Raw genomic sequence first — 21,330 nt, 5'->3', positions numbered from 1 at the left:
ATCAGAAATTCAAAATCCCTAATTTGAATAACCTAAACCATAATTCAATATTCACCAAAGTAATGTAAACACATGTCTGCCACATAAGCACCACTTAACGTCGTTTGTTGATATTTAACAGGAATGATCATTTTAAATACATTTTAAAAAATTTAGGGACCAAATTGAATTTTTTAAAAACCACTGTACCAAATAGACTATTGGCTATAAATATAGAGAAGAAAAAGGTAATTAAACCAAATTAATTTTAAAGACAAAATAATTAATTACTATATTAATTAAAATAAATACTATTTTATAAATTAAAATATTATTGGTATATAAATTAGTTTCTAAATTGTTATCTAATTAATTAATTGGTATCTAATTAGTTATCAATGTTTTAACTACTAATTTTAGAATCTAAAATAGTGATCAACTAAAACTTTTGTAACTTTCATTAATAATAAAAACAATTTTAGATATCAATAAATTTTTTAGTCACTTAGCCCAAGGATAAATGACTTTTATATGGGCATCAATATCAATCAAAGGATACAATATTAATATGCTTTTCAGAATACAAAAGAGTAAGAATGAAGGGGAACTTTACTATAAATTATAAAACAAATTGGAATCAATAAAAAAGCTAATGACAGGTAATTGATGTGCTGAAGTCTCTTGCTCATTTACGGCTACAGACTATAGTACAGGAGAAGTTGAATATTTATTATCACCGACGCTCCGACGTACATTCCGGTTCCAAAAATATCTAAAGCAGCCAATGATCACGGAAAGCCTTTGTAATTGTTCAGTTCCCCCCACACTGCCAGTTCCACTTCTTCCCATGACTTTGCTGACCTCAGTTCTTCCCATAAGCTAAAAAGAGCTCCCAATACATTGTCATGATGCAAGATACAATAACACCTGCAATTCCAAGGAAATCAATAAATCCCAACCACCTACTTCAACAATTGCTAAATGTATTAAATCCACACACAAAGCAAAACATCTTTATTTGTCAAAAACATAATCCTTAATCAATAGGTAGAATAAAATGGTTAAAAGATAAAATACGGGATAACAATTCAATAAAATTAAGAAAATTCAATGCCCCTAGATTAATTGTTAACAAAATTCCTTAAAACAATCGTATCATTGTTTGAATTTTAAGACGCAGAGTAAAGTTTCTACGTCATTGTTTCAAAGAAAACGAAACTATGAGTAATAGCTTTACTAGTGTAGTTCCATCCCCTATAGACATGGGATTGAATGGGACAGAAGAGATTCTGCCATGATATGTTTCAGTTTACACTATTAAACAATCCAAACCGAAAACTAAAGTCATTTCATTTCCATTCCATTAATCTATTGCTTCCACAACTCTATTTTCGACTGTCAAATTTACAATTACCAATTTATCAACAAGTGTTTTTGTTTTAAACCGCTGTTACGCCTTTCAAAAGAATTAAATATATAAATATTCTTATGAAATTATGCAATGTCAAAAATTAGTAACAGTATAATAAGTACTAAAAAAATCCATCTTGACTGAGTAAGGCTATCCGTAAGGGAGCGTGGCTGATTTCATTGACTATAGGTAGACTATTTCATATTTCTAGATAAATTTGTACATTCAAATTGAAATACAAGTTGATAAGAAATTAATTATGTAAGAGAATTATGGAGACCGTTACTTACATGGCAAGGTATGAAAGTCGGCCAAACTTTTGATCACCCTCTGTTGACTCCCACCTTGATACCTCACTAACAAAGGGAAGTTTATAACTTTCTAAAAATTTCTTGAGGAGACGTGAATCACCTCTAAACACATCTAAATAAATTGGTATCAAGTCAACAAGAGGATCACCTGCAAATGAAAAAAAAACTGAAATAATTACCAATAGAAATAACATCAGAATATATCTACCACAGTGTTACTTTTGAACAAACACATCTTCCTGGAGTTAAAGAGTTGATGTAGAAAATGATGAGTCAATCATAAATAATTTTAGACTTAATTATAAATATACTAGACAGACAAATCAGAGGAAGGTAAAATAAGAACTAAACACCATCATCCTAACTGGGTGGGTAATGGCAGAAAATTGTGAAAACAGACAAAAAGGAAGAGGCATTCCACTGAAAGTTTAATGAAGAATGAAGTATGAAAACACAAAAAATTATTTCGGGAAATTGCTACAACAATAACAACATTAGAACAATAATTCTTATGGACAAAGCTAAAATCATAATGATTACTTCTTGCAGAAGAACATGCATTAACCTGAAAACCGTAAAAATAGTGCATGTATAAATGAAGTCATAAATAAATGAAAAATAAATTCTAAGGGGGTGTTAATAACATGTCCTTGTTCATGTATCATAGAAATCACATCAGTTCAACTGTACAGAGTAAAAAAGAGTTTCTTGTAGATTATGAAAGTACATGAACAATTATGATGCCATACGATCACAACATTCCAATATAAGTAGGATACAAATTTCTTGGAAGTAGGAAAGCAGAAGTACTGACCTATGGAAAGATCACTAAAGTCAAGAATGTGACTAGGACACCATGATTTTACTTCATAATTACTCAACAAACCATTGTCCACAATGGTGATATCTTCATTATTCCCAGCAGTGGTAGAGCAAACCATTGATGGTTTCATGCAAATATTATCATCCATAACGTCCGTGTGTATCCAGGAGCAGTGTTTACAAGCATAGTTTCCAAAATTCTGAAGTCAAATAAAAGTTATTTAGACTATAGAAACAAATCAGTCTAGCATATCCACACAAAAAAGTTGATATCAAAATGTGAATTTTAGTTTAGAAAAAACCTCCGCAAAATCAGGTGGGATATATTCATCAATCTTCTCTATCAGTTTGCAAGGAATTGGATCTCCCCTACAAAATAGAGACTAGTATGTTACAGGAGAACATAGGTAGGCAAAAAAAAAAAAAACATAATCATGAATAAAGTTCAAAGTAAGAAGGATTGAGTCAAAAGAAATCTTTAGATAGTTGTTAAACACCGCTACTGAAATTGGCAGTTTTCCTATCTATAAGAACTCCTTTTGAACTTCAAAGTGTTTGGAAGGTTATTAAATTTTCATTCCTATGCATAAAAAATCCCCTCGGTGCCTTTCTTATATATAAACTAATTCCAACTATACTGTTTAACAGGAAGTCATAGGGACAAATTGTACCACTTGGTCAAACGGCTTGACAGGTCTTTCCTCATCTTTGTTAAGGTTCTGGTGAAGAGCCACCATTCTGCTGTAACATTTGATTTACTGTTAACAGTTGCAATGCAACCATTAGCCCCAACCAAGCTTAATTCATGATCAATATCAGAGAAAGATGAGATATTTGGAGGTGGATATGACAAAAGATGAAGATAATTCAGTTGCTCGCCCAAGAATGAGGCCAAGTTTGTCGTATCTTCCCATGTCAGTTTATCTCTTCTGCAAAAACAAAATCCATAATATACGGTAATTATGTTACTTATAGAAATAAGAAACTTGAATTGCTACTAGTTAATACTAAACACCAATGATATGACTTACAATTCTGCAAATATATTCCCTTCACATCGTTTTGTTATCACATACGGCCATATGTTTGAGTTACCAGCTAAGCTACCTGATCCATCCACAGGTATCCCAGCATTCCTATACTCTAATTGTTTCCTGCCCCACACCCCAAATGAGAAATCATCAACACTGCATTTCCTACTGATGATATTGCTTTTCACAATGACATCAGGTACTCCTTTTCCATCCCAACTTAAATTGGTACAAGATCCATTTTCAAGATAAATAATTCCACTGGCCAAAACATCAGGTATATGTTTACTAAGTGGGGAGTTGGCTTCACGCAACCGACTCTGAAACTCTAGCTGTAAAATATACAAAAAATTATTAAAATTAGATATGTACGACAGAAGCAATGGAAACAGAATGCCAATAAAGTACCTCTGTGCCTAAACCATAAAGTGAAGCTTCCAGTCCTCCTTCAACAAAAATCTTAACAACAGAGTTTCCCACTAAATAAACCTGGTTAGATAGCGGAAATATTCCCAGTCAGAGAGCTATTGTATAGTCCAAAATTAATGTTACAAAATTAATGATCACACCAGAAATCATTCTCATGCCATAACTCAAGTACAGAAACTTAGGACCTATTTAGGATGCTCGTGAGTTTTCGTTTTTTAGTTTTTAAACAAAACAAAATGTGCTTGGCTAAAACGAAGTTGAATTGGTTTTTAATTCAATTTCGGAACACTTTGATATCAATTTTTAAAACAATAAAGGTACCTTTAGCCATTAAAATAAATTTAACTCTTCCATTTCTCCCAAAAGAACCAATATACATCACTACCACCATCCACCACAACACCAGACAATGACCATCACAGCCACTGCCACTACTACCTTCACTTGTTGTGGCCATCATGATCATTGTCACTACTAGCCAGCAAAATCATTGTATTGTCACCACCACCATTATCTTGTTGTGGTTGCTAACCACCACCAGTTCATCACCAAAAGTCCACTGCTACAACACCACCCCACTACTGACCCCACACCTAAACCCTAAACCCAAAGAACCTGAATTAGGAATTAGAGAATGATTTTCTATTAAAATTTGAAAACAAAACACAAAAGTTAGAAACTAAACACAAAAAACATGAGTGTTTTAAAAAATTTAAAATTTTCAAAATTCAATGACAACCATACCAAATAGAGCCTTAATAACACGCTAAATAATATATTGTAATTTATAGCAGTTCAACAACCATAGGACGATATTCATGATTACAAGAGGGAAAACTATGACACAAACTTAAAAACATCGTGAAAAGATCAGCCACTAAAATATCACTTGATCTGGTTGTTTACTGGTTTTCTTACTGCAGTCAAAGTGACAAGCTATTCACAAATTGCTGAGGCTAGGTGCTGGTCCTTGCCTATTGAAGATACCTTCTCCAGTGCCTAGCGGAGCACTTCAGGAGGTGCCAAAAGATGATTAAAAATCTGTTTTTGTGTTTTTTCCTCAGATAGCAATCATGGGAGAGAAAAAGGACCCAAACTAAGTACTTTAAGGCAGAATAAATAAAAGAACCCAAAACGCCTAGAGCAGAACATGAGATCAATGCAGTAGTTCATCAAAGATTTTTCTGGTTCATAGGCAGTGAAAGACAAGTCAATAGTGGAAGAGGCATATTGAAATGTGATTTTGTTCCATATGTTTCAAATGAGTATTAACTTCAAAGATTTGGACAAGGGTAACAAAGAAATGAAATGATATGGTTAATATTTCAACAAAGCCCAAACATTTCGATAGAACCAATAAAACCTTTAATGACTCCACTAAAATCTACAATAGTTCCAAGGCCATGGTGGGTTATTTTCAATTTATCAATTTTATTGTTACACTACGGAGTAAATGTTTTTATTGAAACCCAAGAAAAGTCATTGTATTTCAATCTTCAAGAAAATACAAGTTAAAATCATTAACAGAAAACAAAAAAACTCACAGGATTGCTACCCGTACCAACTGGAAGCCTTTCATCGTCAGTGGGAGGGGGCAAATTATGGAAGACACAAATTTTTGATAGGCATTCTAACCACTTGTTGGCGTTTAGTGCAATACATGCTCCCTAGACATGTATAAATAGAAAAAGGTCATAAAATCTGATAATGTAACAATGTGAGCTTAAAGAATGCACAAGTGTAGGAAGAAAATAACCTTCCATATTAGCTCTCTTAATTTTGGTTTTTGAATCCAGAGCTTGGATAGCCATTCTCTTAGTTCTCGTTGACCAATGCTGTTCCCTGAGCTCCACAGGGCACTGTAGTGGTCTCTGTCTTTATCCAAAAACATGGATAAGAAGTTTATATCATACGAAAATCCATCTTTCCATAAATTGTAACTTCTAGATACACCATTTATGGCTCTTTCATCATTTAGACCATCTGCATCTTTCTGAATTTTGGCTCTTTTTTCTTTCCTTAACAAATCATTGTAACTTGAGTTCTTTTCATTACATGGCATGTTCTGTCTGACATTTTCATAACCATCTTCATCAAGAGCAAGCAACCCAACACGGCAAACTCCTTTATGATGATAACCAGGTGCCATATCCAAGCATACAAATTCAAAATTGTTGGAATTCACAAAATTCTGCGTGACAGCAATAGTTGTTTCCAAATTTAGTACGCAGTGCCACCATCCACTCGGAACATAAATTGTTTCTCCAGGTAGCTGTGTACACTCAATTGGCTTGTCTTCTTCAGCAAGAAGAGGATAAAAATCTAGCCACCACTGCAAACAAACACATACGTCACTAACAATAATAACCACGTTGTTAGGAAAATGCTTCATTGAAACATGTCCACATTCAGCTTATGTTGCTTCTATTTATTGCTGTTTTCATTTTAATGTGTTTTGTTATTCCCGTGTGAGTTCATGGTTTATTCGTAAGACCATGTTTTAGTGGGTAGCTATTCTTTAAGCTTTTATAAATTGTAACCCTTCTAGAATAAAAAAATTGAGTTCAGTCTTCATAAATATACGTTTTGTTCTCTTGAGAATACTCTGATTTTCTTTTCACTTGAATAATTAAAACACACATCAATAGATAAGAATAAAAGTTACTATGGTTCACCACCAAAAAGAGGGTATATATCACTACAATTACAACATTGTAGTACCTGCAGTGATGATGGAGTCTCAACATTGACATCACCGTCTTCTTCATTAACATGAACTGTCACACCCAAAGGCACTTTTCCTGGAGGATATAATGCCCACCTATCAAATGTACGGGAAACATTACCACTTTAGCATTATTTATCTAGAACATAATCAAGAAGTAACACAGAAAATCTAAGTACCTCACATAAAATTTGTGTTATCAGTTAATGAATCAATAAAGAACAAGAATTCTAATTTAAGTTAAATAATCAAGCCCATACCAAATCGACATTTTGCTTATGCATTGCGATGACATTTACTTGCTGCATGCTTGGTTCAGTTTATTTAGAAAAACAACTGCTTAATTTTGCCAGCTTGCACAAAAAGTTTTGAAAAATAAGAAATTATTTTTCTAGATTTAAGTTGTACCAAACATGCTAATAGTAATCCACTGACTCCCATGTAAGAAGGATATCTACCAACAGCCCCTTTTCCCAACAAACACACGCACATATGGGTGGAGAGGGGGAGATAGGCAGAGAGAATTAGAGAGAGAGAAAAGACGCAAAGCTTAATTTTGGTTTATACAACATCTATCTACTACATCTAAGACCCAGGAGATTGATAAAACTGAAGTGTGTTTAGAGGATGTAGGTTTCCCGTTTCTAGGATTCTTGTTCAACCTTGGTCTATATAAAATTTTAAGAACCTAGTACTAGTAAAATATTAGATTACATAACAGGAATAGTACTCTACATCTAAAAATGACCAATCTTGATTCTTACATGCTATCTCAGTACACTATCTTGTAAATTCTAGCCAGAAAATTCTGCCATGTAGCCTTAGTTAAAAAACATTGAACTATAATTTATAATGCAGGAAATGGAGTAACTATTATTTTAAATATTATAATACAAACTAAATAATTTATACACCACATAATACTAAAAAATATAAATAAGTTCATGACCAATAATAGGTTAGTTTACACACACAATCACTATCAATTTAAGAGCAGTAAGAACAAAGTAACAAAGTCCAAAAAAATAAAAATGATGGTGAAATTAATACAAAAAGAACCTGACAAATTAAATAAAAATTAGTAGAACGTGAATTGGAGACACGAGGGAAAAGATGTCCTGTAAAGTGTGTAGAAACAAGATCAAAATGGGAGTAACTTTTTGTGGAATGGTCAGAGAAGAACTATATCCAATTATATTTCCGAAATAAATATAAAAAAAAAAACTTAAAAAAGGGAGAGAAGTAATAATTTTACCCAAACAACCTCTAAACAACATTTTTCCGTGATGTAGTGTTTAAAGCAGGTATGAAGTGCTAGCTGTAGCATGAAAAAATCTCTGCTGTTGCAGCTCAACAGGCGGCTATTGAAAACCACTTTGCTATTTCATTCCCATATCAGCTAGGGAACCCTCCCCTCCACTATAGCATGCTGTTGACTACTATGATTGAAAACCAAATGTGGAACTTGTAAACTAAACAATATCTTCGCTCACAACCATTGGGTAGGGATGCATTAGTAGCTAATAAAAAAGTAATATTAATAAGCTAGAACAATGGCTCATCAGCTTAATAGCACCTAGTTTCCTGAAGAAAAAAACAGATGCCAAGTTTAACCCCTAACAAGTCTGACCACTCTCATTTAATCCATTTTTCCTCATTCCTAGCCTCCTATGTAACTTCAAAAAACAAAAAAGAAAGAATTCTAATAAGCTGGAGGACCAATTTATTATTTTCCGGATTAAACTCAGAAACGGACCATGCATATATAGCTTCCTCAAACGCCATGTAAACAGTCACAGACTATGCTACAAGCTACACAGCCAAAATGGAGGCAAAATTTACATGTCTAGAGGCTTAGATCTTTACCTTTTACGCCCACAAAGAAGAGTATTCCATGCGCTGGTAAGAGCTGGATCAACATGCCAAGAGGCACCAGATCTCTCTGGTCCAATTATGAACCACCTATAGGATGGTCTTTTATCTGTATCTAAGATATCAAAGAAGTCTTCTTCAAAAAGATGAGGCACACAATAATCCTTCAATAAGCTAGGTGCAGTTTCACCAAACTGAATGAGAGGTAAAAAAAATGTTAAAAGAACTTGCAAACTCTCAAATACTGCAGAACAAGAAATAGGAAAGGAAATAGTGCAGGGAGGTGGAACGGCGCATAATGAAACATAAATATCTCAAAAGAAGTACCTTTTCATCAAAAATATACAAGGGATCTTCATCATGCTGAACTTTCATGTAAGAGACATAATCCTTGAACTTCATGGAGACCTTTCGGGCACCCCGTTGAGAAATTTTAAATGCTACATCTCCATAGTTTAGCAACAGCTGATCAGTTGTCCATTTATGCCTGGCGGGCCATGTATCAGCCAATCCACTGAGCATAACCTGGACGCGTAATTCATTAAAATTAAACTTTAGTAAAAAAAAAAAACTAAAAATAATTGGAAATTCAAGATTGATGAATTTCAATATATCTAGAACACATAGCATGACCTACAGCCAAAATACTATTATCTGCAAAGGACCCTTATTTAAAAAGATAACGGGTTCTCATCTCTCACTTTCCATCTTACAAGAACAAAAAAACAGGAGTAAAACAACATCACTACTCAAATAGTTCAGATATTAATAGCAAATGTGAATACATGCATAGATAGATATAAACTAACTAACTAACTAACTAATGTACAGCGGTGCTAGAAGGCTCCTATGCAAAGGTATGGGAGAAGGTTATTGTACACAAAACTCACGCTTGCATATGCAAAGAGTCTGTTAATATTAAAACCCAAGACCAATCAAATACATATGTACATATGATGTCAGAAAAAGAAGCTCATTCCTATTCTTCCAAAAAATATAAAAAAAAAAATAAGGAAAGACCGGAGTGATAGAGCTCCAAGATAGCCTTTTCATTGGTAAGACTGCAAGTGAGTCCAAAGATAAGAAGTTGTAAATTAAAATAGAACCATCTTAATTCTCAAAGAATAAAAAATAATAGGGTTCACTATTAAAATTATTTTATCCCAGTACCGGTTTCTTTGCATCATACTCATTATAGAATTCCTTCAATGAGATGTCTTTTATTCTTTGCACATTTCCAGTATCTGCATGAAATGCACCCAATGTGGTATGACAGCGGTATAATCTCCTGTACAAAAATAAAGAGTTGAACCCTGCAGAAAGGTGAGTATTAGTGGTCTATAGAAAAGTCTTCCATATGATTTTCTAAGAGCATATATCCTAAATTTCACCAGAAAATAGAAGATACATAAGAGACTAGTAGTGTTAGAACTCTCACCATCAAAATATAAAGGTCCTCGATGGTATTCTTTGTATTTGTCGGGCAGATTCAAACTGCATTAAAATGCCCAATTCGAAACAAGTTAAAAACGCTAAACAGAAACTAAAATTAAGTGCCCGAAAAGAATAGTAATTCGATTTCAGAACGAGCAATTGCATATGAGGAGAGGCATACTTATGCAGAACAGTTTTCTTCCAAGAGCCTTTGTATTGAAGCGAACCAGACGTTCCTTTTAGGCATAGACTCATCCACAGAGGTTCTTCGTTGCACAGTGTGTACATCACACTGCCAAAATTTAATTTACCACGCTTAGAAAACATTATACCACATGACTCATGAACTATACGGTTTATTTACAATAATAGTGTTGGTCAATGAATCACTGTCACACGAAAAACAAAACATCAAAAGTACAAATGAATGACGAAGCACAATCCATTTCCATCCAGATTCATATAAAAAGCGAATGATAAAGGAGACTTATCGTTGAAACTTCAAATAAATAAGAATCAAAAGTTGTGGGAAAATGAAACGAGAAAAATATAGAACTAGAAAACAGAGAAAGGGAGTAGTGGTAGATAGCATTACCTGCTAACACAAGCAACGCGAGCAACATCTCGCGGAGTGAAACGTTCCAGAATAGCGCAGAGGATTTCATCGGAAAGGACTCGAAGGTCTCCAAGAGCTTCTGTCCTGCGATCTCTCTGAGACTCCATCCAATGTCAAATTCAACTTCACAACAAACCGATGACTATCTTTTCTCTTCACAATTGATTCATTCCTGCGCTGAACCGCGTCTTCTAAAACAAACAAATACACGGTAGGAAGAAGACGAGAAAGAGGCTAAAGCGGGTTATAAGATTGATTTAAGTATTATAATTAAAAAAAATTAATTTTAAAATTCATACCTTAATTTTTAACCATTTTTTATTTATATACACAACACGTTTTAATAAAATTTCATTTAATGAGAATATATTAGAACTTAACTTTTAAGAAACTTGGGTGCTATTTGTGCACTTTCCGTTGTTTCTAAGCCACTGGGTCGGAAAAAAAAAAGGGCAAAAAAAGTGATTTTGTTACCGTAAATTAGTATATGAAAGTAAGAAAATTTAAAGAATCTCAAGAAACAAAATTAAAAAATAAATTGAATGTGCAATTAATGAATTATACTGGTCCAAAATTTTACTTGCATAATACACTTAGATTCATAATATCAAAATATATTATTATTATTATTGATCTGTTAGTTTCCTTTAGCAACAACTAATCTTTATATAAATCAATATTTGTTGACCACTAGTTTTGTACTAGGATTTGCATGGCTAACAAATTATTTCTATAATTAATTACATTGTTGATTATTATTTTATTTATTTATTATGCCTAGACGGTTTATATTTTTTTTAAGGTGCATTCGTTATGCAGAAAGGACAGAAAGGCGCAAAAACACTGTTTAAAGTAAAATAATGAATCCACGTAATAAAAACAAAAGATACACACAAATTGAAAAAAAAAATTCCTACCAAAACTTTCTTTGCAAATGTGCGAAGAAAGTTTATATTTATATATATTTTAATTAATTAACCTTAATTTACTTTTTTACCCTTTTAATTTTAAATTTAAATTATTATTATTTTATTTAATATATAATTCAAATTTAAATATAAAAAATAATTATTATAAAAACATAATTAATCATATTATATATAATAAATTATAAATATAAATAATAATAATAAAAATAAATAATTTTTTAATAATTAAAAAATAAATTTATATAATAATTATATTAATTAAGAAAAGGAAAGATAAAAATAATAACATTATTTAATATAAAAATAAATTTTTATTAAATATTTATAATTATAAATATTTAAATGATATTTTAATTAAAATAATTATAATTTATAAATAAATATTTCACATTAATTTTTAACCATTTTTAAATATAAGGATAAATATGTAAACTTATATTTTTATCAATTAAAAAATATATGATTTCTGTCACATCCATTACATCATTCACAAATTTTTATAAATTTTTCTCACACTTTTCACTTTATTTACCTTAATCCAAACACCCTAACTTTCTTTACACTTTCCTCTGATATCATCTCAAATTCACTTTCTCTTTTCCACTCTCTGATCCAAACAAAGCATTAGTGTATTCATTAGTTATTTTTTATTCTCTTCGGTTAAAATCTCTCTTAAACTATTACCTGTGGTTGATGTTATTTTTTACATTTTTGGAGTAATTAAAATCCCTCTTGAACGGGTTGATGTTTATTTTTCATATGTTATGAATTTGTTCAATTAGTTTTTATACATTTCATTGTTAAAAACCTACAATGTGAATATACTATATTAGAAATGTGAAAATTATATTATGAAATATAAAAGTAGTTCGTTAAAATTTTCAATATTACTGGGGAAAGAATGAAACATAGCTAACTTGAACCAATTGTTCTTGTTATTGATATCTCAAAAGATGAAGGGATGCCCTAGTCAAAAGCCTTCACAGTATTTATATCTCTATATTCTTTTCATATTTATTTTGTATACAATGTTTAATTTTTTCTTAAATTCTTCTTCAATCCTCCTTTTCATCACCTCAATATCTTGCAATTCCAAAATTATTTATTAATTTAATTTTGTCACTTATAATCGTTTTTCTTTTTATATATGTCTATACACAGTGGAACTTGCACTTCTAAATTTAGTTATTAATTTAATGTTGTCACTTATAATTACTTTTGTTTACATACACGCATAGTACATTAATGCACCGTATATATAGTCATGTAAGGAAAACCTTTGATGATAAATTTATTCTGTGACAGTTTTATCTCCATAAATAATTAAAACCTTCCATGTATACACACACGATCACAAGGTTTATCTACTTTAAAATTTCAATTACGAAGAAAAGTCCAAGTGAAAAAAAATTGCATACCTTGAACTGTCTTTCTAGTAACAAAGCACTTGGATCTATTGAGTTGTTAAGAATTATCGTTGCAAATTCATTGAAGAAGATCATAATTGTCATCTACCTTTTTCTTCCAAAATTATTTAATATTATTATTATATGAATGGTAATCTAAGATTTAACAAAGACACAGTGGGTTAACAATATGATAAGATTTAAGTAAAACTGAGAAAATAATACTTTTAATAAAAGAAACTTTTGATCATCTATTCTTATTGAGGCAAATACCAAACAATTTAAAAAGTAAAAACTAGGTAGACAATACCTTTTTTCTTTCTTTCAAGGCAAAACATGAATAGTATAAGATAAATCATAAAATAAACTAATGCAATTTTAGTTGAACAAAGCATTTTCTATTTGTAACCTTAAATCTTAATTATAATGAAAGCACAAAACTCATTTAAGTAAAATAAAAGAAAGATGAGAGTCAACAACGAAAATCGATAAGGTTCATAAACAAAAAGAATATAAATAAGTAGATGTACCATTCGTTTTCATTACCGAATACTCTCACAATATAATTAAAACTATATATATACATAATCGAGAAGCACTCTCCTAAGTAATTATGTAATTATTAACGTAATTACTGTATGGAATAACTGTCTAATATCAATATTAACTCATACTAAACTAAGTCCAATAACATACCCACGTTGAAGCTATAAATATACACTCCAAGACAATGCAAATGTATACATTTATTATTTTCAATTAACGGAATTGAGATCTAACTTAAGCATTGGATAACCTTTCCAAAATACTCTCCTCTCCTTGATCGAAGTCGCAGAGTGGGACCTATTAGACACAGACATTGAGGAGTATTGACCATTATCAAGACAATATCTTTCTAACCTATACAAGAACATATGAATATAGGTCTTGATAAAAAAAATACATAAATTAGATAAGTTAAAGATGAATAAAAGGGAGAGGAAATGGTTAGGGAAAACACCTCTTTTGGAATGGAAGAGTAACTCAAGGTAGTTTTCAAAAGGTAATGATTAGAAAACCTTTGATAATGCTTTGTAAACCAGAAATAGTGAACAATCAGCTATAAAAAAAAACCTCTCATAAGCCCTAAACCCTAAACCCTAAAGCTATAAAAAAAACCTCTGATAATGTTTTGTAAACAAGAAATAGTGAACAATCGGCTACAAAGTATGAACTGAAAACAAAGAGAAAGTAGGATGTAAGATGTAATTAATACGATGAATAAACATGAAATGAATGATAAAATAAATTCATTTTAAAATTACTTGTACAAAACAAAATAAAAAATATTCTTATCCCATCTATTTTCTAGGATTTGGCTCAAACATTACAAATTTACCTGAAATTAAAAAAAAAAAACTCTACAAACTTAATCAACAGTGAAACCCTTCTTAAATATATTCATGACTGGTGGTTGTATGAATAGCCTCCATTAAATTCCAAATTTCCTACAATGATATCATTATTTTTGTAAGGTTGGTCCAACCACAATTAATGATTATGTTGTATCATAGTTTCTCATACCATGAAAATTACATGTCTTTCTTCTTTTATTACCTCCATTATTATTTTTCTTTGTTAGATTTATTGTTTTTCTTTAGGTACGACCACCTATTTGTTGGAATCAAACTCCATTAATCACATTGTTACTAATTTTGCATTAAGGTCCGCATGGTTGATTTATTTTCCGAGTGTCTTCTTTTATCATTGGTTAAGTCCAGCAATTTCATCAATTGTATCAGCTCCTTCTTACTTTCATAAAACTTCATCACATGAACATAATAGCCATATATCTTTTATAGCACACGCAAACTTTTAAATTCCACATTAAAGTAGTGATCACTGAACCATAATATTTCTGTTCTGAACTAATCAAGGTGATTTTCACTCACGCTATATTTTTTTATAAAAAAAAATAGTGACATGCTAAACATGTTCTACCCTGGAAAATAAAATAAAAAAATTATAAAAATCATTTTATAGTTAGTAAACCAAAATTAGGCAAACCAATTTTGTTTCTGTTAAAACTTTCTATGATTACAATCCGATGAAGTGTCTATCCAAATCTAAAGTTAACTAATTTGTCAGGTATTTCCTTCCATATATGTCAGACATATCCACATTGATTAGTTTTCCAAATTATCGAGAAGAATATTAAAAGGACATTTTTATTCCATATACTTAAAAATGAATCAAAAATCAAAATTTATACAATCTAACATTAGATTAAATAATATAAGAGATTCATAAACGAATATAGTCATCATCCTTGACTATCCACTATTTTTTTTCTTAGCCAAGCCAAATTAATTTCACCAAGAAAAAATCACTTCTCACGTGTCCTACGTCAATACCTCATAACGTCTCCGAATAGACTTTTGTTGATCTTTCACCACACACACACACAAAAAGATCAATATAGCATGGCTTTAACCTTTCACCCTCCACATGCTCAATCTTCAAAAGAATTCTACCAATTAAATTCACGTGATCAATAATTCTATATGTTTTTTTAATATTAGTATATATTTACTAGTAAAATATTAAAAGTGTATTATATGTGTTGTAATATTAAAATGATAATAATAATAAGGAATAAATTGATAAATAAATAAATTTACGTAAATATTATTACTGAAGTTTAAATAAACTTAATTCGAAAATGAATATTAAAAGACACATATCTATGAATACTCACATAATAAATAAAGTAAAATATTACTTTAACAAAGACATTGGTTTATAATTTTAGTTTGGCCAATGCAATTTTAGAGTTGTTTCATTTCAATTAAAAGTTATTTTTCTCTTCAATTCTAATCTGGTTCAGAATAATTAACATATCATAACTGAAAAAAGAAAGTGCAGAATAATCTAAATGTTGCACGTCGAAGTTTAATAGCATTATTCAAGGATACTTACTTGATATACACTTACTGATATTTCTTATTTCTCAGTCCTTGAGAGAGTGGCTATTATATATCTCCTTTACTCTCCTAAATATATTCTGTTCTGACAAGTTTTGTTGGTCCATATAATAGAATTTAAGGAAAAGGGAGCAAAACCAGTTTGTAGGCATGGAATAATCCTAGAGAGAAAAGATACTGGCGCCATCCGATCCGATCCTACGCTTCCGGAGGCGTTCAGAAATGATGAAAGCAAGCTCAAGAGATTGTGAAGCATTAAGCCTGGGATCACAGTGTGTGTGGTAACGTGAACCCAGATCATCAAAGGTGACAGTTCTTGATCCACCAATGCACTCAGTCACATTCTGGCCCGTCATCTCTAGATGAACCCCACCTGGGTGGCTTCCTTCCTGTTCATGCACGTCGAAGAATGCTTTCACCTCCGCCTGTTCAATTAGGTGAAAATATACACATAATCAGGTACCAACTATCAAGGTTGTTGCTTTCTCTAACTTGGTTTTGAATGGTTAGAGACCAAAATAGAGGCATCCATAATCAGACATCAAGGTTGGCAGTCTTATGTTGCTTTCTCTGAAGTTGGTAAGACTTCAAATTCAAAACCAGTCAAGGTTGGTTCAATTACCTATTGAAAAAACAAAACCTTACTTGTAATTTCTGTAACCAGCTATAGGAATTCGCTGTACTACTATGAGAGTTTTCATCTCTTTTACTCTCTTGTGCTTTTTATACTCCCCCACTCCTCCCTCCAAAAAAAATATAGACAATAGTGTGTTTAAACTTGAAATTATATAGATTAAAAGTATAATTGTATCTCAAATGACTTGATTGAATACTAAATTAATTTAAGTTATAGAAATTTAATTGGAGATTATAAAGACATTTAAAAAATAGCTAACTATATATTTTGTATGGAGGCCTCTCTCCACATGGATTCTAGAGATTGATTAAGAAATGCAACCCAACTCTGCAATATGATTACTTTAGTTGATCAAATAACCAAATATCAGCTTTCATTATACTTTACTTCGGGACCGCTACTAGCAAATCTTTTCAGACCTATCAATCCAGCTTCGAAATATTATGTAACCTTCAGGTTTGGTAGCCAACCTCTGAACTAGTTCAGACATCAAATCTTCTACTATTGCCACTACCATGCATTAAAGCCACTGAAAATACGCCTACTTCATCAATTACAGACACTGATGTTAATTGTTTCCCAATCTTCTTTATAAAGCCTTTCAGATGATCAGATTTAAGTTTAAAGAAAAACATGATGACTTTACAAAGTGATAATTTTATGCTAACTAAAACGGCAATAACTAACATGATTTCTAAACCAAGCATATCTACGTTTCTAATAGCACCCGAAAGCTTTCTTGTGCAAGATAACCAATCAAATTATAGTGGCAAGAAGATTACCCTGATGGCATCAAATGGACGAGTTTTGAGTCCACACGGAGCCTTTATGGTGTTTCCATGCATAGGATCACTGACCCAAGTTACAGTATGTCCAGCTCTGCGTACTGCCCTGATCAGATGTGGAAGCTTGACCCTCATATTTTCAGCTCCCATCCTCGTGATCACAGATATTCTCCCTGGTTTGTTTTGGGGGTTCAAGATGTTGATCAGTCTAACAAGCTCATTTGGATCCATCTTATCACTTACCTGCCATACGATGCCATTTTATTTCATCAATCATCAATTATCCAACTTCAACGAAGCAAATTAAGACTAAATATACTTCAAAATACCAATAGAATGAAATAGGTTTGCATGCATGTACAAGTTCATAAGATGAAAGGGTACTTGGTTTTAGAAGAAACGTGTCCAAACCTTGATTCCAAGAGGATTGGCAACTCCTCTTAGAAACTCGACATGAGCACCATCCAGCTGCCTGGTCCGTTCCCCAACCCATAGCATATGCGCGGAGCAGTCATAGTAGAGACCAGAAGTTGAATCCAACCTAGTGAGTGATTGTTCGTATGGCAACAACAGACATTCATGTGAGGTCCAGAACTCAGTTGTTTTCATTATAGGATGCTCCACCGTGAGGCCTGCAGCAGCCATGAAACCAAGGGTCTCATCGACTCTGTGTGCAAAGTCTAGGTACCTGCCATACCAAACAAACATAAAGTTAAAATATTAAAACTTTTTAAAAATACATTATTTAAAAAGAATAATTATATATTAGCTATAATTATTACTACTATTAAGAAAAATAATAAATATTATTAATACTAATAATTTGCATTAACAAAATGAATTGCTAATTTTAATTTATTATTATAGTTACTATTAATTATTATAGTTAATACATAATTATTTTTAGGATTCTCAAATGAAAGTATTTTAGTGTTGAGGGTGTCAAGAAAAACTTTTCCTATCATATAACATATATGCCCAAAAGTATTGTGTAAGACGTAAGGTTTAAAACTAAAAGTGTTGAAACTTCAACAACTAAGAAGACTAATTCGTAAACACTGTTTTATGCGAAGGCATTAAGAATATCTTTTCATACACAAACTTCAAAAAAAAAAAAAAAATAAGAACAGGGACTATTTGTTGTGATTTAACAACTTTTTTCCCTTTACTCTTTAGAGAAACCAACAAAAAGATGGGCAGTGCAGATCTTCCCAAATATAAACCGGAAACTGCTGAAGAGGACGTGATTTGGGAAAGGGCAGTAAAACACATTAATCATGGAAAGGGAACATTAACTTAAAAATTGAATGTGACGTAACACTGACATTTAATAATATTTAATAACTTTACCACATTATTTAAATATTTTATAAGGCATGACAATAATGTCTGATGATTTTTTTATTAGAAAAAAAGGAAAAGCAATAAAGTACTTGTATATTTTATTAGTTCATCTATATTTTAGACCAAAAAATTATTTATATTTAAGAATATTTTAAAATAAAAATTATATATTTAAATGGTACTAATAAAGTACAATTAATTATAAATATGAATATTAAAAAAAATAATAAACTCGCAATTAAAATTAAAAGTTCCAAATTGTTTTGGCGAGGACACAAAACTGCTGTATTTCAGTTTAAGGAAGAATAAGTAATTGGAAAGAGGAAGGGAAAGGAAAACGTGGTAGGGTGCGTTTGGTACTTGACAACGTAGATACAATAAAAATTAAAAGAAGAAGAAGACAAGAAGTAAGTTGAGAATAAGTTGCTGGAAAAAAAGGTACAGAAACACCGATTGAAGAAAGAAAAAAAAGTTGTTTTTGGTGGGACGCACCTGTCTCCTTGTTCGCTGTGCTCTGTGAAGTCCAAATTCCATTGACCAACCCTTTGCATAGCGGCGTAGCCTCCCGTTGCGAATGCCCTGAGAAGATTCAGAGTGGCAGCGGATTGGCTATACGCTCTAATCATCCTTTCAGGATCAGGAATTCTGGCTTTCTCCTCGAACGCATCTCCGTTCACGTTATCGCCTCTGTAGCTGGGGAGTTTTACCCCGTTCTTCTCCTCCAACTGCTCCGATCTCGGTTTCGCGAACTGACCCGCCATTCGTCCCACCTAACACAAACACTCAAACGCAACGTCATAACTCTCGTCATTTTATATTTTGAGAGAGTGGAGGAGGTGCGGTGGTACCTTAATAACGGGCATCTGACCACCGAACATCATAACCACACTCATCTGGAGGATGATTCTGAAGGTGTCGCGGATGTTGTTGGCGTGAAACTCCTTGAAGCTCTCGGCGCAGTCTCCGCCCTGGAGGAGGAACGCATTCCCCACGGCGGCATCGGCGAGGCGCTCCTCCAGATTGCGAGCCTCTCCGGCGAAGACGATAGGAGGGAACGTTTCGAGGCTCTTGAGCACCTCCTGGAGCTTCTCTTGGTTCGGGTATTCCGGGAGCTGCTGGGCCTTTTTGGACTTCCAGCTGTCCACGGCCCACTTGGCCTCATGCCTCGGTTGCTGCTGTTTGCCGTCGGTTACTACACTTACGGGCTTGTCGGCCGCGTGAACGGATTGGATGGGCCTGGGCTTGGGCCCGGGAACGGAGTAGCATTGGGTAGTGGAGGAATGCGTGAGAGGGTGGGTTGGAAGAATGGATTTGGTTGGAAGGAGAGAGTTGTAAGCGGTGGTGGCCATTGCGGTTGTGTGTATAGGATCTCTCACGGTGACAGATAGAGACACACACACAGGGTCTAGTCGCAGACCTAGAGAGAGAAAGAGAGAGATGATGGTTTTCTCATATACACTTCCATAAGAGGAGCAGGGCTTTTATAAAGGAGAGAGAGGGGTTGTTGGGAAAGGGTATTTTCGTCTAAAATTTATCAGGGTAGTAGCTGGGCAACTGGTAAGTCAGAGGCTTTGCTACCTGGGTTAGACTGCGGCTTCCATGGTTTTGGATTCAATTATTGTACTCAATTAATTAACCATGGTTTAACACAATGGATACTCATGAAATGTTTAATCCAGAAAAACATTTTTATTGGAAATAAAATTAAATATATGTGTTTTAAGACAAATGTTTTCTTCCTTTTTATTTCTTTAATTTTAAATTTTTTATTCTGATATTTGACAAATAGCGTTTTACAGATAAAAAAAAAATATTTAGATGATGTTTAAGTGAGAAAAATTCTATATTTAAAGGAAACTAAAAATAGCTGCAAGATTTGTACGTAATTAATTTATCTCAAAAGAGAAAAAAGAAGAAGAAAGTAATTACATGATGAAATGATCTATTAATTTGCTTTGTTTTGTACATACATTTAAAAACAGGGTCCCATTCTTATAAAAGAAATATAGAAAGACAAAGTTTGATACTTATAGTTATAGCAATGCAATTAAATAATTTTCAAACAATAATGATTTCTTCTTTTAAGTTTGAATTTATCTTTGATTGTTTGTATTTTACAAAAATATTAATTTGAAAACAGTGTTGAAATTAATCTCCAATAGGGGAATATTGTTCTCAACATACCATTCACGTTTTTTTTTTCTCGGCAACATACAACTCACCTTAACTTGTGGAATCTCAATATCATCCTTCAATAAACTATCACCAACACAACTACATTCTAATTAAAATGTAATGAACTAATAAATTACAATGTAATGAACTAATAAATTACAATAATTATTTATTGTGAGTCTTAAAGTCTCTGGTCACATGTTAAATTCTTACTATGCTCTATTCATGTTTTAAAATTTCAACAACATAACACCTGGAATAATAACTTCCTAAAAATTACACAATATACTTTACTGGAATTATACCCCTAAATATCAGAATGTTTAATAGAATAATCAATGAAAGGAGATAAATATTTAAATAATATTACATACTATAATTATAAATATTAAAGTTCTCAGTCTTCTGTTTTTCCACAAAGCAAATTAACGTAAAATTAATATAAAACTGAAACAAAATTT

General features: G+C 32.2%; 2 protein-coding genes across 3 annotated transcripts; both read right to left on the bottom strand.

Moving 5' to 3' along the window:
* Positions 1-455: 455 nt before the first annotated feature.
* Positions 456-10,866, bottom strand: LOC137820468 (putative glycosyltransferase). 2 transcript variants are annotated; one of them, XR_016515795.1, is made up of 17 exons: positions 10,610-10,864; positions 10,196-10,306; positions 10,019-10,074; positions 9,751-9,893; positions 8,908-9,105; positions 8,575-8,774; positions 6,705-6,804; positions 5,740-6,315; positions 5,528-5,650; positions 4,305-4,583; positions 3,963-4,043; positions 3,555-3,886; positions 3,195-3,452; positions 2,826-2,892; positions 2,516-2,723; positions 1,681-1,849; positions 456-906 (listed from the first exon to the last, which is right to left on the bottom strand). XR_016515795.1 is itself a non-coding variant. In XM_068624580.2 (16 exons), the coding sequence occupies exons 1-16, from the start codon at positions 10,735-10,737 to the stop codon at positions 768-770; spliced, it is 2,889 nt and encodes a 962-aa protein (XP_068480681.1). In that variant the 5' UTR covers positions 10,738-10,866; the 3' UTR covers positions 456-767. The 2 variants fall into 2 exon arrangements, 1 of the variants encoding a protein (XP_068480681.1); XM_068624580.2 differs by lacking the exon at positions 4,305-4,583 and having other exon boundaries at positions 10,610-10,866.
* Positions 10,867-15,882: 5,016 nt separating this feature from the next.
* LOC137821701 (phospho-2-dehydro-3-deoxyheptonate aldolase 1, chloroplastic) lies at positions 15,883-20,162 on the bottom strand. The gene is made up of 5 exons (XM_068626416.2): positions 19,543-20,162; positions 19,187-19,464; positions 17,762-18,038; positions 17,348-17,593; positions 15,883-16,353 (listed from the first exon to the last, which is right to left on the bottom strand). The coding sequence occupies exons 1-5, from the start codon at positions 20,041-20,043 to the stop codon at positions 16,090-16,092; spliced, it is 1,566 nt and encodes a 521-aa protein (XP_068482517.2). The 5' UTR covers positions 20,044-20,162; the 3' UTR covers positions 15,883-16,089.
* Between the last annotated feature and the right edge of the window lie 1,168 nt (positions 20,163-21,330).

Source organism: Phaseolus vulgaris, chromosome 9 (genome assembly GCF_051622355.1).
Source record: "Phaseolus vulgaris cultivar YP4 chromosome 9, ASM5162235v1, whole genome shotgun sequence".
Lineage (NCBI taxonomy): Eukaryota > Viridiplantae > Streptophyta > Magnoliopsida > Fabales > Fabaceae > Phaseolus > Phaseolus vulgaris.
Note: the sequence above shows the minus strand (reverse complement) of the source record. Positions and strands in the feature narration are given on the sequence as shown.

Excerpts from the sequence above, each read along its gene's own strand:
- LOC137820468 (XM_068624580.2), bottom strand. The coding sequence starts at position 10,737 with ATGGAGTCTCAGAGAGATCGCAGGACAGAAGCTCTTGGAGACCTTCGA. Across the intron at positions 1,850-2,515 it reads CTTTAGTGATCTTTCCATAG|GTGATCCTCTTGTTGACTTG; the intron begins GTCAGTACTTCT and ends TTTCATTTGCAG. Across the intron at positions 907-1,680 it reads CGACTTTCATACCTTGCCAT|GTGTTATTGTATCTTGCATC; the intron begins GTAAGTAACGGT and ends TTGGAATTGCAG.
- LOC137821701 (XM_068626416.2), bottom strand. The coding sequence starts at position 20,043 with ATGGCCACCACCGCTTACAACTCTCTCCTTCCAACCAAATCCATTCTT. Across the intron at positions 19,465-19,542 it reads GTCAGATGCCCGTTATTAAG|GTGGGACGAATGGCGGGTCA; the intron begins GTACCACCGCAC and ends TGTTTGTGTTAG. Across the intron at positions 16,354-17,347 it reads GTCCATTTGATGCCATCAGG|GCGGAGGTGAAAGCATTCTT; the intron begins GTAATCTTCTTG and ends CTAATTGAACAG.